General features: G+C 35.6%; 1 protein-coding gene across 1 annotated transcript in view; it reads right to left on the reverse strand.

Moving 5' to 3' along the window:
* SOX5 (SRY-box transcription factor 5) overlaps positions 1–27,232 on the reverse strand; it is a 981,725-nt gene that overhangs the window by 117,298 nt on the left and 837,195 nt on the right. The window contains 1 exon segment of the mRNA XM_047740105.1: positions 19,029–19,152. Coding sequence (XP_047596061.1) covers positions 19,029–19,152 — 124 coding nt within the window.

Consider the following 27,232-nt stretch of genomic DNA (forward strand, 5'->3'; position numbering starts at 1 on the left):
TTTATAGTCAGGGCAACTAGCAGAAAAATGGAGGAGAAATTAAATTTGACTTTCTAGAAGCCAAGTAAGGAAAGATTTTCAGAAAGAGTGATTTTTTTTTTCCAAAGTTTGGATTTAGTAATGTGGAAGTCATTGGTGACTTCAAAAGGGCAATTTCATAGAGTGGAGGGTGAGAAGGCCTAATTGGAGTGAGGGTGATCAACAGAGTATGATTAAAAGAAAAAATTGAGGCAGGAAGTGTAGATCCTTGCCTTTAAAACTGAAGTTCTTGAAGAATAGTGTTAGTATCACCCAGAAGTTCCTTAGAAATGTAGAATTTCAGATCCAACTTCAAACCTCTTAAGGTAGGCACCCTCTAAGATGGAACCCCCAATGACTTCTACTTCTCTCCTTGTATTTATGTCCTTACGGAACCCTCTATCCTTGAACAGAAGCTCAAGTGATGAGAGATTATTTTTGAGATTAACTGAACATGAAGACTGTGGCTTTGTCTTGTTTATCTTCTCTCTATCCCTATCATCTCTGTCTTGAACCAAACCACTGTGTTAAGATCTGCCCTATGGAGAGGCTCACATAGCAAAGGAATGATGTCTTCAGCCAATAGCAAGTAAAGAGATGGGGCCTGCCAACAACCAAAGGAGAAAGCTTGGAAGCAGATTCTCCCCCAAATCAAGCCTAGAGATGACTGTAGTCCAGGGTAATACCTTGATCCCAACTATGTGAAAGATCCCAACATGGCCATGTTCAAATAAATGTGTTTTAAGCCACTACCTTTTGGGAGAATTTGTAAAAGCCATATATATATACATTCTGAAAGAGAATTAAATTTTAACACGAGTCCCAGATGATTTTACTTATTTGAGAAGTGCTGGAACAGACAATTCCAGTGGGGTGTTTTGCAGTAGTTATTAAAGGACCTTCAATATCAAGAAAACCTTCCTTTAAAAGGTATGTACTTGTAAAAATTATAGGATGCTTCTATGCCAGTGATAAAGATACAGCAAATAGAGGTGAAAAAAACTTGATGACATAGGAGAGAGAACAGACAACTGACTGATGTTACAATGAATAAGGTTTTATTTGTCATTTAGCATTTTTAATATTTAATCTAGAAAACACTATCTGAATTTATAAAGTTTGGATGTATAAAAGCTGAATTTGTATTATATAAAGTAGGCAAAAATAACAAATATTAATGTATGTCTATTAGATAGGCAACTTAATATGCTAAAACTATGTAATTTATTTATATTGCTCATTTAATCAATATAATCTTAAAATTAACTATAGCAAGAGTATAGAGGCTATGCTGTTCTTCACAGAGAAAATTCATTTTATATAATTTAGTTTCCCTGTTGTGAATTAATCAATTAACCGGCACTTAAAACATCTACCATGTGACCAGAACTCTGCTAGGTTCTTTGGGAGACCAAACCAACCAAACTAAACAAACAAACAAAAAAACCCACCTTGGTCTCTAGCTACCACATGGCCATCTTTTCTAATTCGGGGCTGCTTATTTGAGTAGTAGTGACCATCCATGAGCTTTGTATGGGTGAAAAGAGAACTAATTCTAGGCCTTCAGTCTTTAGAGAATAAAGGTGAAAATAAGAATGAACTTGGACTTGAAGATTTGCAGATGGAACAGGAACAGATTGCTTTAGAAGGTGGGGTGAACAGCATCGAAACCTGTGTATGGCATGGCAGAGGGAATGGAGAGAAATCTGTTTACCTGATAAGTAACAGAATGAATGAAGTGGAAGGAAAAGAGGCTGAGTTAAGCAGCTGGGAAAATTTTCCTACCCCAGACTGGAGGATATTTGGATACAACAAGGAAATTGATATGAAAATGACGTTTTAGCAAGTGTCATTAAAGAAGTTAGGTAATAGGGGATCTCCAACCCAAGTTGAGATTTTAACTAATGAACTTTAAAATGTACATATATTCAATTTGTTGTTAACAATTAGATGCTAGTAATCCAGGAGTGCCCAAAATACCTATTGCAGGTGTTGCCATCAATCCAAATGTGTGACGAAGTCTGTGTGTTCAAGGGTCAATTGTATACATACCAATGAATAACTATTACGTTATACACATCTGTATGTGTGGGTATAAGTGCATGTATATATATAGAACATTTATACATATGAATGAATAACTATTATGTTATATACATCCCATATTGTAAATGTATGTACGTATATAAAACATTTATACATATGAATGAATGACCTATTCTGTCATACATATCCCATATTGCATATGTAGGCATAAATGATGTATTACTAAAACATTTATACCAGCTAAATTTTTTTTAAAGATTTTATTATTTATTTGACAGAGATCACAAGCAGGCAGAGAGGCAGGCAGAGAGATGAGGAGAGCAGAGAGCCTGATGCGGGGCTCGATCCCAGGACCCTTAGATCAGACCCTGAGCTGAAGGCAGAGGCTTTAACCCCCTGAGCCCCCAGGCATCCCAGCTCAATAATTTTATATAAGTGTTATAGGCTGAGTTGTGCTCCCTCCCCCCAAAATTAACATGTTGCAGTGCTAACCCCATTATCTCAGAATGCTATTTTATCTGGAAGATAAGCCTTTTAGAGGTAATTAAGGCAAATGAAGTCATTTGGATGGGCCCTGATTCAATATGACTACTGTTCCTGTAAGAAGAAAGAGATTAGGACACAGTACAACACAGAGGACAACCATGTGATGACAGACGAGGAGAAGGTGGCCATCCGTCAAAGAAGGAAACCCCAGAATGAAATCACCCTGTGGACACCTTGATCTTGGACTTCAAGCCTCCAGAACTTGTAAAAAAATTGTTTTTCTGTTTGTAGGTCACTCAGTTTGTGGTATATTGTTATGGAAGCCCAAGCAAACTATATAATTTGTTTCCCATACATGGGCACATATCAGTGTATTTGATGTTAATTTTAAGTAAACTGGAGAAAACAAAAGACTGGCAGCAGGAATTTAAAAGACTGCCATAGCTATTATGTATCTTTAATCATATATACTTTCCAAGATATAATTATAGAATCATAAACAGGATATCAACTAATTTTCAAAGGTCTGTGTCTAAGGAACTGTTCAACATACAAACATACATAATTTGAAGCATGTCTACCTTATTAACAATTTTTCAGGACCAGAACCACCCAGAACTAGTTTATTGAAATTTGCCCCAAGTTACTAAGTAAATACAAATACAATAACTGTGAAAATGGCCAATACAGCAATTTAACTCCCAATTAAATTCCAAATATATATATGCATGTGCTCTGTCTGAAGTGAACACAGAACCTATAAGATTTTTATTATTTTTTTAAGATTTTATTTATTTATTATTTATTTATTTGACAGAGAGAGAGAGAGAGAGAGTGAGAGAGAGAGAGAGAGAGAATGTGAGAGAGTAGCACAAGCAGGGGGAGCTGCAGAGGGAAAGAGAGACATGGCTTCCCCAGTAAGCAAGACCCTGGGATCATGACCTGAGCTTGACCAGCTGAGCCACCCAGCTGCCCCGAGAATCTATAAGACTTTAAAAAACAAGGTCAAGGGTAGTTCTTAATGGCAAATAGTAAATTCAGACTTGCTGAGGAAAAAAGGCCTTTTATTTGAAGTAAATATGTCATCTATTTGTGTCATCCCTTATTTAGCTGTACTAAAAAAATTTTTACAACAGGTCTATTTTGGTAAATACCTCATCAAGTACTTAGTAAAAATTAGATAATGGAAAATTCTGACTTTTTAAAGTTCAACCGTGTGTAAGTTACTCAAATTGACTTTCAACTAGTTAAAAGTAATATCTTTTACTCTTTCCTAGGTTTTAACCATTTTGAACAGTTTTTCCCTAAGCCTTTCCAAAATTAATTTGCTTCTTATTTCAAAGCCAAGTATGGAAATTCTAGCTCAAAACAAATTTTTCAAACAGTGAGAAATATATTCAGGCTATTAGTCAATTGTTTTTAGAATGCCACCTATCTTATAGAGTCTATTGATATAAATGATAGAGCTAGTACTGAATAACCCAGTAACCCCTCAGAAAGCATGTTAATTGCATTAGTGTTAAAGTAATGAATATTTAGATAATAATTATCCCACTGACACTAAGAAGGATTTATTTCTATGATATACGACAAAGTAAGAAAAACAGTATTTTCCAACAAGGTTACTTAGGCTGAGAATGATTGTCAAAGCAAGTATATTCTTACCCTGGGTCAAGGACATACACCCTTTCATCCACGGAATTAACATAATATTCTGGGAAGTTTTTATGGCATTCTCTTCACTGAAATAAGGAGACTCGTTCCTTTATTAGCCCTCCATGGTTTTTTGTTTCTTTGTTTTGGGTTTTGCTTCCTTGACCAATACCAGATTGCCTTCTCTAGGTGCTGGGAAATACAAAAATTAATATCCATACACACAGACACAGACAACCCCAGCCCTAGACGAGTTCCTGATCTAGTGAGGGGGATAAACATTTAAGCCAACCCAATGATACAATGAGCAAACTAGAAGGTAGCATAGAAGGTATTCTGGAAACCTCAGGAAAAGAACAACTTAACTTGGAAACAGTGTCAGGAAGTGTTATCTTTTGAAATGTCTCTTTAAAAATGACTACATTTACTACCGCATGACCTTTCAGGACTATCTTACCACCTACTTTCCATGTCTTCTATTTGCTAGAAAGTCCCACAGTAAGCATCCACCATTCAGTACTAATTTGCTCTAATTAATCATCTACTCAGATCATGACTTAAAACACCCTGCTCTTACCATTCTAACTTCCAGGTGGAGGAAGCTCTGTAGGAATCTAAGAAAAAAATGAGGTCAAAAAGGACACTATGGATTGGACTCTGGAAGAAATGTGCTTTCTTTCAGCTCATGGGCCAAAAGATGAATCGGTAAGGTTCCTTCTCTTTGGAAGGAGCCCCCTGCCATTGATAGGACGGTGCTAACCATAACCACTATCCTTTACTGACCCCTACTTCTGGTGATATTTTAATATTCTCAGTGTATCTGATACAGTAAGGGAAGGGTAAGCTCTGTAGCTAAAGAAGTAGGTAGAACACATATCTTACAGGATCTTATGTTTCACTTTGAAGGCAATGTTAAGTCACTGAAAGATTTTAAGCAGGAAAGTGACATAGTCTGATTTGTATTTTCTATAGATCAATTTTGTGGCAAGGGATAAGATCGATTGAAAGAGGGAGAGACTGGAGACAAACAGACTTGTTAAATACCAATGCAGTAAATCAAGTGGTAAATGATAGTGGCCTAAACTAATCATAAGGGAAGAAGAGGAGGGAATGGATCAGGAGACAGACTTGATGACCAATTTGATGGGAGAAAAGAGATACAAGAGAAAAAAAAAAGAAGAAAAAGTTACAGTTTGGGCTTTTATTTTAACACATGGTTTAAGAATGAATAATTATTTTAATAATTTTTTTTTAGATTTTATTCATTTATTTGACAGAGAGAGATCACAAGTAGGCAGAGAGGCAGGCAGAGAGAGAGCGAGGAGGAAGCAGGGGCTCCCTGCAGAACAGAGAGCCCGATGGGCTCGATCCCAGGACCCTGGGATCATGACCTGAGCTGAAGGCAGAGGCTTTAACCCACTGAGCCACCTAGGAGCCCCAAGAATGAACAATTTTTTACTCAAATAGTTATTCAGCTGCTCCAACATCATTTTTTGAGTAATTCGTTATTCTCCTACTGATTTGAAATGTGAGCAACTAGTATTTGTTGACTTTTAGTACTCTACTAAAACGTTTTACATATATAAATATATATATAATTTCTGTATATACAAACATATTTATGTGAGTGTATAAAATCCCATTTACTCTCCACAACTCAGTACTGCAGATTGATTATTATTCTCTTTACACACACACACAAACACACACACAAATGCTCAGGATCTCACAGTTTATAAGTACCATAGACATTGGTGCTTCAGTAAAAAAATATATATATATTGTTTTAGAAAACATCATAGATGATTTTTAGAACATTATGCAAATACAGACTTAAATTTTCAAATAGGTATATTCTTGTAGTGTTCGTTCAACTGATATGTATCTAATATTATGTGGAAGACACAAAGACATAAAAGGTATATAGTCCTTGCCTTCATGACACTTTCGATTACATAAAGAAGACATACAGACACCAAATGTGAAATAAAACAAAGCCACATGATTAAAATCAAATGAGAATGAGAAAGACAGTAATTACCAAAGAAGGGAAGGATTTATTGGAACTCAAGTCACTGAAAAAAGAATCGGAGTAAGAAAGGGCTGGGCTTGGGTTCGGTCTTCAGTAAAACAGTAGGACTAGACAAGACAAGAGAAGTCCAAGGGCCGCAGTGCCTGGTGGGGCATGAATTAATGAATGAATTAGTGGATGAGCTGAAAAATAGGATGAGAGGAACCTCTGGTGGTTTTTCAGTTCCCCTAGCATATACAGGGAATAAATAACACCCCTAAGTTGTCTCTTCTTATGTCCTCATGCTACTCAACTTGTCATGTCTTGCTTTATAATTTCCTCTTAATATACAACTATTTATAGCTTCATGTACACCCTATTCTGTCTCTTGCATCCCAGACTTCATCCAGGCTACTTTCTTCTGTTTGGAATATTGTTTCTGTATTCCTCCACCCCGACAACTTATACAATTGCTTTGTGGTCCTTCATCTTCTGGAATTTGACTTAGGGGTCCCCACTCCAAGAAGCCTTTCCTGACACCTTCCACCTCTCTTAAATTTGAATTTACTCCCTTGTCTACGGCCATACCACCCTGAACACGCCCGATCTCATCTGAATTCACTCCCTTTCCCCTGACTTCTATTAAAATTGTAGGCACATGTCTGTCATATGACATCTTTCATTCTACCCAAATAAACTATGAGCATCCTAAAGGCAGAGATTATGTCTTACCCATCTTTAAATCCCCAGTTCCCTGCACAGGAACTGTTAAAATGCACAGTTCTGTTAAAAACATACCACAGGCTGTTAAAATGTTTATTGACTGAATAAGTGAAGAAAAATTAATTAAGAAATTAACAAATATCAAACACAGAGGACCACTCTTCCCATATCAAAAGCTTACAGTTTAGAGGAAGAAACAGGTTGTGGAAAATAATTATACAAATAAGGAACAAATTAGTTTCTGTATAGGGTTTAATTCAAACAATAATGATGTGTTAGATCATCTACCAATGACACAAAAGTGCAATAGGAAGTAGAGGGAAAGGGAAGCATCAAGTTTGGGGATATAAGGAAATACGCACCCAGGAGAGGTAAAGAATCTTCTATTAAATATTTTCATTTATCAAATAATTCTTTTATAATATTCCATAATCTGTCTCTTTTGTAAATTTAGATTTTAAAGCAACTTATATCTTGAATATTTAAAAGTAAATAATATTAATTTCTTAAATCTTAAAATAATTTCTGTTCACTAACAAGAAACCATTATTATGATGTCATTAAGGCACCTAAGCATGGTCAAGATGTTTACCAGAAAAGATGTTATATGTAAATGAATGACCAAAACCCAATCTTTCATCAACGTGATTGTTCAAATTACCTTAGACTTTCTGAATCCAAGCGAGGTGAACTTTGCTTTTCATGGCAATAAGCTCAGCTATACCTCCTCCCTCCCCACCTTTTAGGTAAGTTAAATTTATAACAATTCCACTAAATCATCTTGTGGAATACAAGTTAAGAAGTTCAGAACAATTGATATGGCATACACAAGCTTAGATAAAGGGATTTCCAATTGTAGAAAATTGTAAAACTGTAAAGCTTTTATTGATTTGCTAGAATAGTATAAGACTTTAATACTTGAAACTTCTCATAAGGAATGCTGATAATATTTAATATTTTAGAATAAACTCTCATAAAAAAGTGATATATATAAATATTTCATATGAATTTAATTTGAGAAAGTAAAATTAATAATTATCTCTTGTCTGAATAAATATCTATTTAAAGATTTTTTATTTATTTATTTGACAGATAGAAATCACAAGTAGGCAGAAGGGGGGGGGAGGCAGGCTCCCTGCTGAGCAGAGAGCCTGATGTCTGGCTTGATCCCAGGACCCTGAGATCATGACCTGAGCTCAAGCAGAGGCTTTAACCCACTGAGCCACCCAGGCACCCCTAAATATCTATTTAAAAGAAGGTATTTTGAGGTAATTGTTAGTTCTTTACTGCTTTGTCACAGGCTTTTCCAGGAAAGGATGTTTAAAAATAAGAAATATTTTTATGTCTTTTAAATGGAGCACGGCAAATGAAAACTTTATTCGACTTAATTACTTGTTGCCCAGTTATCTAGAGATGATAAACTTTTTAAGAAGCACCCCCCCAAAATAGGAAGACATTTCTGATTTAAAAAGATAGGGTATTCTTTCTTTACCTCTATGCCCATAAGTTAAATGAATTCTAGCTCTAATGAAAATTCCTGGGTTAATTACCTAAGAAATCTATCCCTGAAAAGGTGACAATGAATCAAAGAAATTTCCTTTTCCTCCTGTATTCCAGTATTTCTACCAAGGCATCACTTAAGCCATTGCACCATAATTCATTTTAAGCTGCTTGAAGAGAATCATTAATTAGGGAACAGCTTCTATATCTGAAGCTACATTAGACTACTTTGTCTACATTTTGCTTCTGTGTCTTATGAGGATATAAATGGCACAGAGAAAAGCACCCCAAATGATTCAGGCATGTGAAAGTGGTGATTTAGAAGGGGTGCATTGGTATAAGCCAATTAAGACCAAATCAAATGTTATTTCTCTTTTATTTTCCACTTTTAATAATAAGGTTTAGCAAGCACTTCATTTTTTGACATCTTTTATAGTCTTTCCACTTTTCTCTCTATCATTGATGTCCTTCTCCCTGGAATGTATCCAGCGTCTATGATCTGCAGGTTGAGAACAGGAAGTTTCCTAAACCCTGAAACAATAAGGCTATGAGCTATACATTTGGGATGACTTCTGGTTCAGAGCTTTCTACTAGAATGCAACATTTTAGACCTCTGAAAATTAAGAAATATTATGGAATATCCCTCCCCTAAAAAATGAAAACCAAATAATGCAAAGGTCTTGGTTAGATGTATAGTGGCCTAGAATCAACTCCTGAATTCTTTTCATTATGTCACATCCTAAATGTTCAAAACAGACTTACACATTTAATAATAATAATTATATGTTATATTTATATAATAATTTAAATTCCTGAGAAATGCATACACTGTCCCACCTAGTTTTACAATCTCCTTATGAAGTGGGTAGGGCAGACATTAGTGTAGTTATCTTAAAGATTAAAAAGCTAGGGCACAGGGACGCCTGGGTGGCTCAGTTGGTTAAGCAGCTGCCTTCGGCTCAGGTCATGATCCCAGCGTCCTGGGATCGAGTCCCACATCGGGCTCCTTGCTCATCAGGGAGCCTGCTTCTCCCTCTGCCTCTGCCTGCCATTCTGTCTGCCTGTGCTTCCTCTCTCTCTCTGACAAATAAATAAATAAAATCTTAAAAAAAAAAAAAGAAAGCTAGGGCACAAAGAAGAAAATGACTAGCCTAAGGGCACAGAATGATATGAAATGGGATTGTGACTACCAAGGTATTTTGATATCTTGTTTAATTTTTTTCCCTAACAGAATTTATTAAATCCAGACAATTAATAGTTTTGGATTATAATTCTTGGATGCTTATTTATAGCTTGACTCATACCAGTCAATTTTCAAAGTTTTAGACCTTCAATTAACTAACTAGGAGGCATTTAGAGGCAATGTCTCATGAAAAATGTTCAAAAAGGAACAAGTAACTAAAAGTAAAATGCCATATACTGGGAATAGAACTGGCTACATGAAATATTCATTTGGGGCAAATATGTGCACACAAAATGTTTACCTCAGAATTATTTAACTGTAAATATTATAGACAAAATTAAATATTCATTAGTGGCGAATGCAAATAAAATATGGTAATCCAGCTTAATGAGATATGCAAGATAAGTGAGACCTAAAAGTAGGAGAAAGAAAAGATGGACATGATTTTTTTTTGTATTTATAACATTTACCCTCACATACATATATATTATGTAGTATGTATCAAATACATAGTATATATGTATCCCAGCATACATGTTACAACCTACAAATATGTTCACATCATACATATTACATATAGGGTCTACATATAATTCGATGTAAATATGTATGTCTGTTTATATCTATATCTAGATATATCTATATTTCTGGGAAAATAAGTACCAAATTGTCAGTAGTGATAACCTCTGGGGAGTGGGATTATAGGAGTATATGAGTGTAGACAGATAACTTTTTTAGTTTCTGTTTTCTATATTTCTACATTGTTTGAGGTTTGTGTAGTCAGCAAGTGCTATCTTTAATATATTAGGAAAAAATGTGAAGGGTTGTTATGAGCTGACTATATAAATAGGTTTAAGAAAATACTCTTTGAACATAGAGCAGAAATAAATTATTAGGGAAATAGTACTATTTTAAAAATAGCTGTAGTTCTTTCTGCTTCTGCCCTTTCTGCTGCCTGGAATAGAGATACGGTAGCTGGGGAAGATATCCAAGACCGTGAGACAGGAGCCACGGTTTGTGGAAGGTAATGTAATACATAAGAGAACACCCTGGGATCTACTATCACGGAGCTACCATGGGAGCACTGTTTGGGCTACTAGGTAAGTATCATTTTGGTCTTTTACAGTAGGTAAGCCTAATACAGTGTCTAATTCCACGTGGTATTCCAAGAGCATGACTTCTTCAGTCCTTGTGGAAAATGGGCATCTACTGTAGAGTTATAATTAAATGCTCTCTTCCCCTGTTTTGTTAACAACTTTTCCTGCTTCCATATTTTCCCATCAACCTCATGACTAAAGTTTGCCTTCTAATGGAGTTTTTTACAGTGAAAGAGCATGCACCCTGGAGAAGAGAAACATCGGTATCACCGACAGTTACATTTATTCAAGTAAAATAATGCATTGCTCTCCTGGGCTCATACTTCAGTCTGATAACCTTAGTTTCAGTCTGCTATAGAGATGAGATTCCATGTTGGCCATGGCCATAAAAATATGAATTTAGAATTCTGAGGGGTAGGCTGGACAATGGCAAATTCATATATGGTCAACACCACCTTTTGAGGCCCCTTGTCTTAAAGCTCAGTGTGTCATTTGCCAAACACTCATTCCCTTTGAAGAATCTATATGATCAAGAATCAGGTCAAAAAGAAAATACTGACCCAAATGGGTTTATATTTCAATTGAATGGCATGCTCATGTTCTTAAGTGTTAAAAAAATAAACAAGATGGATTAAAAGATTAAATATATATTTATAGTCTAGTAAAATCTGAGGAATTTATTGAAAAAAGGGCTTTTACTTTTTTTGTTTGCTTGTATATGTATTTTGTTGGTAGAGTGTGGCGGGGGAAGGCTGGATCAAACACTATTTACTACCATAGCTCAGTTATCATCTCACAGAGTTATGATGCTTAAAAATTAATTATATGTGTATGTTTTATAAACAATAAGGTACAATATAAGCTATTATTTTTATACCAAGTTATGATATGACACTTTGTCACAATGAAGACATGTACATCTTCCCTTTCTCAGTGATGAATTTTGTAAAAACATTATAAACTACCTTTTAGAAAAAAAACCACATTTTATTGACCTGGAACATCTTTCACATGAAAATTGGGGGGTGCTGACACCATAAAACTGTGGAATGTTATATACATTTCTGCACTCAGTTCTCTTTACTTTTTAGTCATCTCATTTTTTAAGCCACCAATCTTACTTCTTACAGGTAGGAATTTAAATAATTGACTGTTTAGGTACAACAACAATTCTTTAAAAAATATAGGTAAATATATATATGTATACATATTTTTATATATATTTTTACTGATAGTACTAATTATATATATTTACATAATAAATATATAACAATAATATATCATATCACATCTATATTTACTAAGCTCTACAACAAAGCCAGGTTCACTCAAAGTCATTGGTTCATAAGACGTTTCAGGGGAAGAGGGTAAAAAGAAGAGCTGATCACAATAATTTTAAAACACACAAACACAGGAGCCCGAATATATGATTATAACCTCTTCTCTCTGCTTATGTGCAAAGAACCTACAGTATGTGATCCTGACAACACATGTTTCCTATTTTGTCAGTTTGATAAAAGCGTACCATGTCAATGGTTTTTAGCCTGTGATTTGGTGATTGTTTCAGCACTGATTGTCAATGACCTGTATGTCAGCTGACACAGCTGACACAGTTAAATCAGAAATTAGCATGCAGTCTCCTAAAATGCCAGACACATGGACCCTTTACACAAGAGAGATATAATGGAACCCACATGATATCCCCATTAAACAATGAAACATGTGACATTAACCAAAAACAGGAACACATCAGCAAATATGCCTGAGGAAGTTTATGGTATTTAACTCCTAAACATTAATTTTATTGTGGTGTATGAGGAACTAATTAACTGAGAGTTTCCTTTTTTATTGGAAGCGGAAATACTGTTCAGAAAACTGATGAAGAATAAATACAGCATATTTTAAGTTTATTAAGCTTGGCTCATCGACTTCTATTTATTTAAGCTAATCTCATAAGGCAATTAAATATTTCAATCGGTAACTTTATATGGCTATTTTATTTAGCACATTTCTGAAAAATTAATCAACGTGTTAAAATGCGGAGAGAGTATGTGAATATATTTCCAGTTTCATACAGCCAAAACAATGACTAAATACATTTTCAGTCACATGATCTTTTCCAACATGAGCTTTGATAAATACACAAAGGGAAAATGCCAACAGAAAAGTTAAAGCTTGGTGATTGTGATGTAAATAGTTAAGGTTAAGTTTGTATCTACATGAGACAAATGGTTTCCTTCAGCACTGTAATACTTTTTTCTAAATAATTCTATTTTCCCAGTCAGAGGAAGCCTCGTTCAGCTGTGGCAGAATGAATGTGTTCCTAGATAGGATATGCAATGGAATTAATTGCCAAGTGCGGTTTCAGAATCCATTTTTTTTTTCCTTTTGAAACAGGATCTGTGTTTTGCTGGCACAATGCTAGGCACTACTTCGTATATAATCCTGCTTAAGCTCTGTAACAATTCAGTAAAATGGGTGTTATTAATCCATATTATAGATAAGGAAACTGAAGCTCAGTAAGCTGCCCAAGGACAATCAAAGTAGCAGAACAAGGCAAAACTTGATTCCAAGTCCATGCTCTCTCATTCCAAGTGCCTTTCAACTAGTAATTGCCTCCTTGACACTGGGTTAGTTATATCAAAACAGACAAAACAATTAAATGTTTGAGATCATATAGACACAGGAATCAACTGGCATAGACAAATTAATCAATTAATCAAATTAATCAAGTGCTTATCTATACAATTAATCAATTAATCAAATTAATTGCTTATCTATATAATATTGTCCATAACCCGTAAGCACAAGTGGTTATAATATGATAGGTCGGCACCAATAACTTTCTAGTAAAAAAGGTCATAATGCGTTTTTAAATGAGTATAGACTAGGCCAAAAGTTCCTAAAATTTCTTGGATTCAGGCACCACCAGTGGCTCAATAATTTTTTCATGGCACCTGAGAGCAAAAGAAATACCTAAATGCTCCATCATTTTGTTAAATAGTAAGTTCCAAAACCTAAGGTAGTTTATGTAGTGTCTGACAGATGTCTCTGTATTTTCCCTGAAATTTTAAAACATGCTGTATGCCCCTGTGGATTAGCAAAAGCACCCTAGAACCTTAGCACACAGTTCGGGAACCTTAGCACGAGGCACATGCCCATCCATGGGGAAAGATTCTATCTGTAGCTATGTGACACATTCAATTTGACACTTTGGACTAAACTCTTGGGCCAACTCTTTTACAACTGTTTGTTTTATACTGTATATAGAAAACGGGTTATTTTATTGGATTGCCTTCCTGTAGATTTTTTTTATTTCCACATAAAATGTGTTACTGTCAAAAATTTCTAAGGCAGCTATTAGAATTATATGACTAGAAATTTTACACCCAAACAGAAAGGAGAGGGGCAGAGGACTGTAGTTATTAGTACAAAGAGAAACACCTATTCCTCTCATTTCTGCCTATAAACTACATGTTCTGAAGGAACAGCATTTAACCTTGAGGGTGGGGTGCAAGGAGGCCATGTGTTATGGAAAGAAAACTGGAAATTGGAGTCAGTTGAAAGTGGTATTAACCAAACTTATGACTTTCAACCACCGTATCTCAAAAGTTTCTCTCAAGTTTAATATGCTAAAACCAACATACACATTCAAAATTATTTTGAATTTTGTTAGATTTTTTTTTTTACATGATGAGCAAACACAAAAGTGGGTGCCTTCTTCCCAACATGAAACTATTGTGTAGGTGTCAAAAGCGTGTACATTTTATTTCAAAACTATCTACCTGAAACAAGGTAGTTTTGTGGTCCACTAGTTGGAGCCCTTGTTAAGAGGTTACGATTTCAGTCAGATTTTCTAGCAGAGGCAAAGGGACCATGTCCTAAGACTCTTCAACCACCCAAAGTGCATTTGAACCAATTCATTTGTACACCACTTATTTATTATTCAGCATTTGAAGCTTATTTAGTTTTAAAATTTATTTCAAGAAATTTAATGACCGCTTTCTGATTAAAATGAGCAGGTACCTACAAATATAATTTAAAATTAGAATTTTGGGGGCACCTGGGTGGCTCAGTTGGTTGAGTGTCAGACTTTCGATGTCAGCTCAGGTCATGATCTCAGGGTCCTGAAATAGAGTCCTGAGTCCAGCTCAGCATGGAGTCTGCTTAAGGTTCCTTCTCTCCCTCTCCCTCTGCCCTTCACCACCATCTCCACTTGGGTGCACACATGCACATGTGCTCTCTCTCTTTCAAAAAAAATTGGGATTTTTAATTATGCAATATAAAAACTGTGTGTGTCTACACATAGCAACTTAATTGAAAGTTTTTATAGAACTGTCAAGTTAAATATACAGATTATTCCATGAATTTCTTTCTTTGAATGGAATGGTCTGTGAATTGAGTTGATTGATCAAATCAGTGTTTTTACATAATTGTTTTCAAGTTATTACATATATTGAAAATACTCAATTTAATAATGCACCATTATTTTTACCTCCTTAGAAATTTGGAGGTATTTTCAGATATTAAGAAATAAGTAGGAAAAGGAATAACTAGATATGGATCCATGAATAAGTGTGGTTTCATGTTTGATCTCATTAATAGCAAATGCCAGACGAGGATCTAAGATTCTGATAATACTACATCAATAATAGTGAATTTATTTACATATTCATGGATTAAGAGTGGACTATAACATTCTTTAAAGATTCTTTTCTACCTGGATGGTTTGTTCTGAATTCTTAGCTGTACTGCTATTAATTTACTAGTCTATTGTTTACTGGCATTCATTCTAGCAGTTAAGAGAGAATCCAGCAACTCCATTCTGTGGTCCCCATTCCATGCCATATTTCTACTATTACATTTCTCAAAGAGAAAATTTTTTTTTTTTTTTTTTTTTTAAGATTCTATTTATTATTTGACAGAGAGAGAGATCACAAGCAGGCGGAGAGGCAGGCAGAGAGAGGGGAGGAAGCAGGCTCCCCACAGAGCAGAGAGCCCGACGCGGGGCTCGATCCCAGGACCCTGAGACCACGACCTGAGCCGAAGGCAGCGGCTTAACCACTGAGCCACCCAGGCGCCCCAAGAGAAAATATTTTTATGTCCAACTGAAAGCTTCCTCCCTCTTTGGAAAACAGAAGATATTAACTCAATCAATGACAGTCAGGTTCCCCCAATTTTTTCTTAAGATTTATTGTTTATTTTAGAGAGGGAGAATGAGAAAGCAGTGGGAGGGGCAGAGGGAGAAGGAGAGAGAGAATCCTAAAGCAGACTTCCTGCTGAGTACGGTGCTTGCCACCTGCAGCAGGGCTGGATCCCAGGACCCTGAGATCACGATCTGAGCCAAAATCAAGAGTTGGCCACTTCACCGAATGAGCCACCCAGCAGCCCCCAACTTATGTTTGTTTTTTTCCTGTTGAGAACATTTTAATTTTCTTATGTTGTTCCAGAGATTTTTATTTTATTTATTTTATCAATTCACATAGTCTAAACAGAAAAATTTATCATTGATACCTTCTTTGAGTGGATTGATGAAAAAGCATTTGAGTTTTTGATACCAACAAATACCTGTTTCATATTTACTTGAATCTCATATCAAAATGAGGTGGTCAGCCTCTTTCATTGAGAACTACCTAATAATATTCTAAAATAACTGACAAGCAGAGAAGTCACACATGGTGGACAGTAATAAGAAAGCCCATTAAAGAGAGATGGCAAGATTTGTGTCCTTCCCTGTCTCTGTTCTTTCCTGAAATGTGATTAGGGAGGAATAGTCTGGACTATTTACTGATTCCACCCAAACTGACTCAAAGTGCTGGAGTATCAACAAGAGTGGTACTTTCTTTTGCTACTGGCTTCTTAGTTTTAGAGTTTGGAAGGATGCTAGTTTCAAGCTTGCCAGCAGCTGTAAAGGCTTTATTCTATTTTATTTCCAAGGTTACAAAAAATGGTATTATTTATAATTTGAAGCACCAAAGATATAAATATCAAATGGTTAATATATGAACAATTTTAGAAAGGGAAAAATTTCTCTATGCCACATCACATTAACACTGAACAAATCTAGTATGCCAACTCTGTCAAATGGGAGTGAGGTAGAGGTGTTCTTGACCTTTTCCAGGCCTCGAGTTACACTATTGTTCATAATCAATATGGTTTTCTCTTCAGCACAATATTTGCTAATGGGACTTATTTCTACAGTTGCTTAAAAAAAATTTCTTTCTGGAAAACAGAACTAGTCTATATGTATATATTGCAGGTGCAGTCTGAGACAACTGATGATTTTTTAAAAGTGTCTTTTTTTTTTCACTTTAGTAACCAAGGTTACCAAAAAACACATTGGCAACATGTGTTTAATGTGAATAGTAATTCCTTAGGAAAATGGAAACAAAACAAAACAAAAAAATATTTTATGATTAAAAACTCAGAAGTTAATGTAACAACAGAGTTTAAAATTCTGTATTTAGAATTTAAATTATTCTTATAATTATATATTTAGCATATAAACATAGCTCTTAATTGTAAAAACATGTTGGTGTTTCTGGATGAATCAATCTACAAAGTTAGAATGATGTGGAAATAATACGAAATGAATAAATTCAGGATCCAGAGCGAGAACACGGTCTTAAAACATATGAAACTGAAGTCAAGAGGAAGATGTGCATAAAGAATGTAAAAATGGCAAATATCACACAAGTGTGAATTTTTATAGTGCTGAGTTCAGTTCACTTTTGTCTAGACTCTGTAGTTACAATCTACTCCTCTCAAATGGCTTTGTGTATTTGAAAAACTATATCCCATTTCTTCAATATTATACAAAGAAAGGTTCAAAGACTGGGGATAAATGTTAAAATGTGAAAATTCAAAACATCATTGAGCAGGAAGCTTAGTACTGAAAGTACTAAGTACTGAAAGTACGCAGAAAGTACTGAAGCATAGCAAGATGTTAATGGGGCAATTTATTAACATATAAAGGAGCCCAAATATACTGGATTTTACAAAATAATATTCTATACGAATAGCTAAAAGATGATATTCCATTAATTGTTTTCAATTATGTTCTACTTTTATTAATGAAAATATTTCAATAAACTTGCCTTCTCCGTACTTTTATGGCCATGGTAATAGGGTTCTATAAGATATGTTGCTTAGCAGTCTAGACTCTCTTTGGAATTTGCTATGATTTTTTTTTAAAGATTTTATTTATTTATTTGACAGACAGAGATCACAAGTAGGCAGAGAGGCAGGCAGAGAGAGAGAGGGGTAAGCAGGCTCCTGCTGAGCAGAGAACCCGATGTGAGCAGAATCCCAGGACCCTGAGATCATGACCTGAGCCAAAAGCAGAGGCTTTAACCCACTAAGCCACCCAGGGGCCCCTGCTATGATTTTTATTTAACAGATTATGGTTGGCATTTGGCTATTTAAATTTTAGAAAGTGAAGTATTAGACTGTTTACCAAACTAACAGTAGACATTTTCAATTCTGGTAAAAAGGAAGTCATAAAATCACAGACATCTAGATATAATAAGTTATATAAACAGTTATCTTAGCCTAATATCCCACATAGTGTAAAAATGTCCTTGTAGTGTTTGTAATGAGGTGGTCATTCCTTCATTCATTCAATCAACAGGTAATGGAATGTTGTGCTAAAAGTTTAGGTATAATAATGAATAAGACAGAATCAGCACCTGCCCTCAGAGAACTTACAATTAAAATAAAGAGAAAAAACACAGGATCCAAAGGAACTAGGAGAAAGGGATCTAACTAGGTTAGGCAAATTTTCTCTGATCTGAGTTGGAAGGCATTTAGATTATTGAGGAGAATAAACATTGACAATATAAGTCCAGAGTCAAGAAAGAGTATGGTTTGGTCTAAGAACTGAAGGAAGACTACTGAGAAATTAGGCTATAAATATAGGGAGGATATAGATAATAAAAGGCCAACTAATTCATATTAAGAACTTGAGTTTATCTTAAAAAACAATGGAAAGCAATTGAAAAGCATATTCCTATCTTATCTTTGCAAAAAACAAACTGAACCTGAAAATTATATTCATATTACAAAAATACACTGGAAATGGAAGTGATGAAACTGAAATATAAAGAGCAATTATTGGTTTCAGAAGCACAGAAATAACCTAAGTTCTTTTAAATACCAACATAAATCCTTTTCTATACTTTCTGTGTGTTTCTGCTTTAAAATAAAATGCAATATGGGTGATCTCATTTCTTGGTGTGGCAGGAATATTAAATTGCCTAATTTAAAGCCATGCCCTCCACCCACTCCCAAATGGAAAATCAATGGTACTTACTACATCCAGCCTTATAGCTGAAGCCTGGAGGAAGGAGGAATCCTTGCTGGGCAGCTGCAGCCAGAGTCCGTTGATCAGGAGGGAACACGGGAATCATTAATGGCGGCAGTTGACCTTGAACCTGCTGAACGTTATAGAGAGAATCAAAGAGACGAAGTTTTGGTGCTCCATGCCTCCCACCCTCCTTACGTTATGATAAAGAAAACCATTTATTCAATTCAAGTATACTGGCATACAAGCCCATACACTGGGCCTGAGGTCATGCCTTAGACAGGAAAATTAAAGTACACTATAGTTGGAAAGTGTTACCAAATTTACTTTCTAACCTAAGGAATAATTTCCCTAGATATCCTACACAAAGTACCACTACGTCATACAAGAAAGCCTTTTCTTATTGCCCTAATGTAATAATGGTTAAAAAAAATCACCCTTAGGTTGAACTAAAATCTCCTTCAGTAAATCCTGTTAGGGATGATGCTACCTTCTAAAACAAACTTAACCAAACTGGTATCATCTTACATATAACTAGCTTTCATTATTTGAAGATAATTGTCATGTTCACATAATACTGCAATTTTTTGAACAAAAGAGCTGGCAAAAGAAACTTAGAGAGTCACTAAGACTTTCCCCTTGGTTTCTAAAAAGGTAACCAGGGCCAAAAGAGGAGAGACTCATCCACGGCCAAGGAATGGGAGAGTTAGCCGGAATCTCGTTCTGGTTATACTTTTGTCTTCATCTATCTTTTTACAATCAGTTGAACCACTCCTCAAACCACAAGGTCTTTGTTTTGGTTGCCATCTTTGGAATACACACTAATTTGCTTATGTCACTCTCAGAATATGGGGTTCACATCAGTAAATAAATAACTGAGCACAACAGAATCACTATCTTCTTTGAACTGAGCAGAGATTTCTAGAAATATAACCTAATATAGTCATTTCTGCAGCAATATGATATTAGTGATTAATGGAAAAGTTGTCATCACTAAAATAAGTTGGCTTTCCCCCCCAAATATTTAATTAAGCAAAATCACCCTGGTGAACAGGATTACTGGTTAGTGTTTGTCACTAAATATATGACCAAGAATTAGGATCATACTAAAAATCAATATCTGACACTTCATTCTCCCTTACTCTTCCCTTTCCATGCATTAATTAAGTCATTTGGAAAATAATTAACACCTACTATGCACAAGAAAATGAGCTTGTCAGTAGGGAAAGAAGAGTGAACAAGAAAAGCAAGATTCAATGTAACGTCTGCCCATTACATTAGAGTGGGCACAATGATTTAAAAAAAAAAAACGAAGACAAAACCCAGGAAAGATACGAAGACAAAACCCAGGAAAGATTGCAAATTCACTCAGTTCTGAATCCTAACAGCAACACTGAGCATCTCTCAGACTTGTTTTCCGTTTCTTTCATGGGCACTGAACATTCTTGGGGCACGGGTGATTCTCATAGAGCTCATGATTTCTCACTTAGAAGTCTACCTTCAGTTTGCCCATTATTCATCTTTCACAGTAAAGCTCTGAGCTATTTCTGAGATTTTGGTTGTTGAGTGTGCACTGTGGTTTGGGTGGGGAAATGTCTGAGAAAAAGGTGGGAGGGAGGGGGAAAGAGACACAGAGACAGAGACAGAGAGAAACATAAGCACTACAAGAATGAGAGATCTGCTTTCAACAATGGCTCCAAATTGGAAAGCATTTCTTTAGCCAAAAGATTTTAAACCTATCACTGCCACCAGAGTGAACTAAAAAGGAATGACAACAAACAGGAATACAGAGAGACAGTGTCTTAAGGTTAGCTTGTAAGATTGAGATCACTACAGCCAACAATTTTTGAGCATATTGGAGGAAAGCTATACCTTACATAGAACCAATGGAAAACAATTGATTAAAGACTCAAAATTAGAGAGTGCATATTGAACCAAGTTGTAGGAATAAGTGGTCTAAAAGCATCCGAAGGCAAAATCGGCATGGGTGCACGTTTACTGCAAGAGGACACCGGGCAGAATGGACAAGAAAGAAAGAAACAGCGAAATCAGCTCCCGTATGTATTTCTACTTCGCTGTTTTTAAGTTATCATATTGTATACAGCTCATCTCCTCCCTTTGAAGGTATCATCGGTTCTACGATGTCCAAATAAATTTAACAGCAGCATTTTAGAAGGAAGAAGAAAGGGACTTCAAATGAAATGAAAGGCATGTAAGGGTTATAAGAAGTACCCAAATTTCAGATACCTTAAAATTTGGGGAAAAAATAACTTTCAGAATTGTAGAAACAAGAGGTTCTTGTTTGACTGTAGGAGTTCTCAAACTTGAATGCATATTAGAATCACCTGGCAAGCTCTGAAAAATTCTCAATGCCCAGACTGCTTCCCACGCCAGCTGAGTCTGAATCAATAGGGGTGAAACCCAGCCATGAGCATTTTTTAAAGTTCCCCTGATGATTTCAATGTGCATCCAGATTTGAGAAGTACTGTCTTAAAGAATGCTTTCAGTCACTGTTGACAAATCTTTTGTCTCCTTCCTGTTTTGCATTAAGTTATAGAGTACCTTCAGGTATGTAAGCTGTTGAAGGGGAGACGGCCTGACTCAGAGGTTCTGGGGCCTGGCGGGTAGAACCAGATATTAAGCTAGATGGCTCATAGAATTCCTTCTAATTGAGTCTTTATCTGTTTTTATATGTCTCTTTTGTGAGAAACTTTTGATGGTTTGCTTTTACCTAGAGAAGAACAACCAAATCCCTCAGTACAGTATTCAAGATTTTTCACAATTTGTCTTCAGTCTGTCTTTCCAGATATGTTGCTCTTCAGACGCTCTACTCTTGCCTCAAAGGACCACGAAGAGTTCCTTACATACTCGGTGTTTTTCCATGTCTGAGTGTGTTCAAAAGTATTTTTCTCCTCTGTTTTGAGTGATTTCTCTTTTCCTTTTCTTCTTGGCAAAATTCTACTTATTTTTCAAAGGCTTTTGAGACCCACATAATGTGTTTGCCTGTGAAGCTCTTCTTTCTTGTGGTGCCAATTTTTAGGCAAAAAGAACTGTTACTTCTTTTAACCTCATAAAGCTAATACAATGCTTACTGTATTGAATAATAGTTACTTGTATAACTCGAGTCTCCTGATGACCTACGAGCTTATTTAGGAAAGAGGTTGTAACTTATTACTGGACCTCTAGAGCTTAGCACAGCAGCCAAAACTATTACATAGGTATATTGATAATTCATGAATAAAGAAGAAGAATGAATTACATAGTCCCATCCTTTAAAATACATCTTTGTGCACCAACTCCCAATGTCCACAAAAGGCCTCTGGGTAACAGTTGCTTACTGACCAGAAAAGAATCCAATTTCACCAAAGAAGAATGACAGCATAAAGTACTGCTTCATGTTCTTATTTTTAAGGCCCAGCTAAATAGTCACATTACGATTATGTCCATGAGTCTTAGAATTATGTATGCATGAAGATATAGAGGAGCAATCCTGATATATTAGAAACTTATTACATATTTCTGTAATGGACAGATATGTCTGCCTATCATATTCTAATATCATGTTGTGTAATTATACCTTTGCAGTATGTTTTAATAATAGGTAAAGTTACTACTCTATCATTACTATTTTCTTTTTCAAATATCTCATGGATTTTTTTAATATTTATTTTTCCACATTAATTTAGGATACGGAATTTCTATTTGAATTCATTAACCTGATGGCTTGATAGCCAATAGCAGGCCTTATCTTTTAATTTATTCAAATCTTGTGTTGCTTCATATAATTCTTATAAATTTTTGGTAATTTTATTTTTAAGTTTGTTTAAAAATACTTTTATTTCTGGGGTGTCTAGGTGGCTCAGTCAGTTAAGTGTCCGACTCCTGGTTTCGGCTCAGTTCATGATCTCAGGATTGTGGGATTGAGTGCCATGTCTGGCTTTGCGCTCAGTGCAGAGTCTGCTTGGGATTCTCTCTCTCTCTCTCCTTGTGCCCCCTCCCAGCTCCTATACTCTCCCTCTCTCTCTAAATAAAAATATAAAATCTTGAAATATATTTATAAAGGGAAGGTTTTCTTATTTTCTTCTTATATTGTTTAGCTAGTTTTTGTGTGCACATAGACTATTTGTGTGTGACAGTTTTTATCCAGGTAAATCACTTAAACCCTAATAAAGTAACTAATTTTTCAAGTAAAAATTTGAAAATTGTAAGTGATATATGGTAATGAATTCCAGTGCTTTTAAAAAATCTGTGCATTCTGAACCTTTTGTCTTATTACAATTACAGAAATGCATTTTGCTTTAGTTTTATAATTTCTTTCAGTGTCTAATTTTCCAAGACCTACATATATAGAATAATAGAGTTTTGAGGTTGAGAAACAGTAAAATAAATATAATCCAAAATGTGTGGCTAATCCACATATGCAACTTAAAAATGTGTCTCAAAATACAGTTACTCATTATTTGTAGAATCTATATGTGCAAATTTGTCTACTCACTAAAACGTGTCACCTCTCCACACCCGAATTTACTTGTAGCAGTGCTCCTGCAGTCACTCACAGACATGTGCAAAGGAGTAAGACATTTTGTGGTGATTTCACCATTTAAAATGCATATAAAATCAATAATAAATATTAATAAGGTGTCTTTAAAAAGAAACACACATAAAACAAGGTTATGTGTTGATCACATAATGGTGTGACCAAAGGCTCTGAGGAACCTAACTGTACTTTCCCCAGGAACGATTGTTTGATATTTGCTAACTCAGCATTCATGCCAACTTTACAGAACATAACTAGTGCCAATAATGAGTGCCAATTGTCTTACTGCTATACCTTAACTAATTTTCAGTTTATTGTTACTGAAATTTGGTCACCTTTTGGGAGAAAAGGACACATCACATTAAAACCGTGTAATGTTTTCTGAATAATTCTAAAACTAGTTTCTTAGAGGGTTAGTAATTCACACATATTTACAGTTTTGAATATTTCCAAATCCTATTCACTATTAACTTCATTTATTTTCTTTGACTTAATGCACGGAATTCCTTTTAAGCTTCTAATTAAGGTTTAAAATGTGTGACATTTATAATTAAGTTTCAATAAAATTGTTTTGTCACAAAAGTTTAGTCCTTTTAATAGGTAGCATGTTATTCACTGGTTAGAATAATAACTACCAAAATAAATTTAAGAGGCTACTTCCTTTAAGATGGCATATTATGTTTTTAACATTTTTTATAATTTTACCATATAGTGCAATCTTGCCCTCGAAAATCTTAAGAATGCAACACAAACCAACCACTTCACCATATTTTTAAAAAGCCAAGTTAATACTTATCAATTATTCATAGTTAAATATTCTCAATTTTATGTAGATACTCTATTGCAAACCCTTTGGTCACTCCCTGAATATACTAATATATCAACCAGATACTTAAAATTATTCATTTAGCTTTCAGTCACATGGCTCTGTTTATGAGTTTATTCATTCAATCAACATTTTCACTAAGCAGAATGTGCACTTTTTTGGTAACCAGGGATACAGAGATGACTTCACATATGATGATGCCTGCTTTCTAGGAGTTCTGGGTCAGTTTGGTGGGGCGAATTCGATAGCTAACTATAATACACTGTCATTAATTCAACAACAGACACTTGTATAGGATTTTCTGAAAGCACAGACAGAGAGACTCCTAACAGCCAGGAGAAAGCAAGGTGAGCCTCATGGAGATAGGTACATGGGTACAAGGTCTGAATGGATAAGTAGGAGTTAGCCAAGCAAAGAGATGGGAGTGTGGGAAAGTAATTCTAAGCAAAGGATAAGACAAGAGCAAAGAAATAAGGACAAAAAAAAAACATTGTGTGAAGGGGATGCCATCTGGGATAGTAAAAAAGGTAAGAGGGAAGTAGTGGTGAGAAGGTCTATCTGAATCAGTTTGTGTATAAGGGTAAGAAGCATGAAATTCCCCATGTAGGCTCTGGGGCACCACTGAGGAATGTTAAGTAGGTTAGGTAGAATACTATGATGGTTATATGGAGAAGGAATTCAAAAGACCAAGTGTAGAGACAAGATAGGAAATGGGCAGGTAGTAAGATAAAAGACTCAACTGGGCAATACATTATGAGAGCTTGATCAGTAATAAGAGGGTTAGGAATAAGGAGAAAAAGCCAAGAAATATTTTTTTAAAAAATGAAAGCTGTCGATAATGGGGGAGGTTATGTATGTGTGGGTATGTAACAAGTCCATGTACCGAAAGTATTTATATATACTTATTATATATATGTATATGTATGTATATGTGTGTGTGTGTGTGTGTGTGTGTGTGTATATACATATGTGTATATATGAATAAAAGGACAGAGTCAAATGTAACTCTCAGGTATCTAGTTTATGTAACTATTTATACCAGAAAAAAAGCACAGATGGGTAGTGATAGTTTTCAAGGAAAGATAAATGAATATGGTTTTGCATATAATGTGTTTGAAGTACCTAAATACTACTCTCTTGGAGATACCTTGTTCATAGATAAGGCTCCAATCTGAAGTCAGGTAAAAGATCTTTAGAGGTTACAGTCTGATGAATCACCAGCTGATAGAGTGAACTAAACAATCTGGAGAGGGTCTAAAGTATAAAGAGAAGAGACAGCTTAAAATCATCTTGGTCACAACAATAGCTCAAGGATGGGCAGAAGAAGAGGAATCTACAAGTGGAGAGGTAAGAGAAAAATAAAGAAAATCATGAGTACAGTGTCACAAAAACCAATGGAATTTCAAGGTTGAGTTAGTGACTAAAAGTGGGCATGTAGCAGACAGAGTATTTCAGAGAAAAATAATAATATATTCTAGAATTGTTAATTAGAGGATAGTGATGAATCTAACATCAATTCCATTGCAGCAGAAGGTAGAACCATACTGCAAAAGTTTGCAGTCTGCATGAAGAGACACCAATGTAGACTACTGTTCAGAGAAGGTTCAAGGAGAAGTTAGGAGAGACTCTGACAGCAGCTACCTAGGGATACACAGACTTTATTTAGGTAGTAGTGTTTTCAGAACATTTATTGACTGAAAGGAGGAAATAGAAATTGAGACTTTTGAATGTAAGAAAGAGAGAAACTAACTGGTGGACCAGAGTTCCAGAGGAGGCTGAAAGGCAAATCGACATGTAGGGATTAGTTTTGAGTGAGAATAACAACGCATTCTCTGGGCCCTGCAGAATGGTGTTATTTGAGTGGATGTTAGCAGCTATGTTTTAGGCATAGGGAAATGAGAAGGTAAGGAAAATCAGCCCTGAGGAAAGAACTTTTCTCAGTGATGAAGGCAAGGTTCTATGCCCCAAATGAGAGAGATGGGGATTGAGTTCAGTAGGGGAAAGAGAGTATGGGATCGTCACTGAAAAAAATGAAAAAGAAAGTAAACTATGGACAGTTAAAGGAATAATAGAGGTTGCTAAAGCCTTAGGTGAGACGTCATGCATGAGGATGCTGTGAGTCTTCCCTTTCCTGCGGTCCTTCTCAGAGCCTGTCACTGCGGATGAGCAGCAGAGAAGGTGAATTCCAGCATCCAGGTTGGGGAAGAGGAAGAGATTGGGGGAACTTCAGCAAGTCAACATCACGAGGAAACCAAAGGTGGTTTTTGAGTAGCTATGGGCTTCGGGTTCAATCCCAAGAAGAGAGGTCTGGAAGGCATTACTAGATGGGAAAAATAGAGGAACCAAATACCTAGAGGGACTCCAGGATGTCAAAGAGCAGTTTGTGTGAGAGCTCGAACAACAGGAAGTTAACTTAGAGTGGTAGATTTGCTTAAACTACATATACAAATGTTAAAAATAAGAGGCAGCTGCATGATTGAAGTCCTCACAAATACAAATCAAATGCAAAATCTAAAACTTTCAAATGTTCCTCAAGAGTTCAGTGAGATGAGTACTGTCGTGTTCGAGCACACGACATCTTTAGGGATCCGTTCACCTACAAGTGAAATTCAGCCACCTTCAGTGGGGAACAGAGCAGCTGTTTAGGAGCACACAGGGACACTACACAGTAGTTTTGGAGAAAATGAAGAAGATAATATCCAAATGAGATTACAAGAGGGGTTTAGGTAGGCAGGAGATAATTACCCAAACCGGAGTAACCAGGATGACAAAGCTGACTTTCTATCATTAGCGAGAAGAGGCATGGGATTGTCAATGACCACTAACAGTTTGTGATTTTTCATTTCATAG

This window comes from Lutra lutra, chromosome 8 (genome assembly GCF_902655055.1).
Source record: "Lutra lutra chromosome 8, mLutLut1.2, whole genome shotgun sequence".
NCBI classification, from domain to species: Eukaryota; Metazoa; Chordata; class Mammalia; order Carnivora; family Mustelidae; genus Lutra; species Lutra lutra.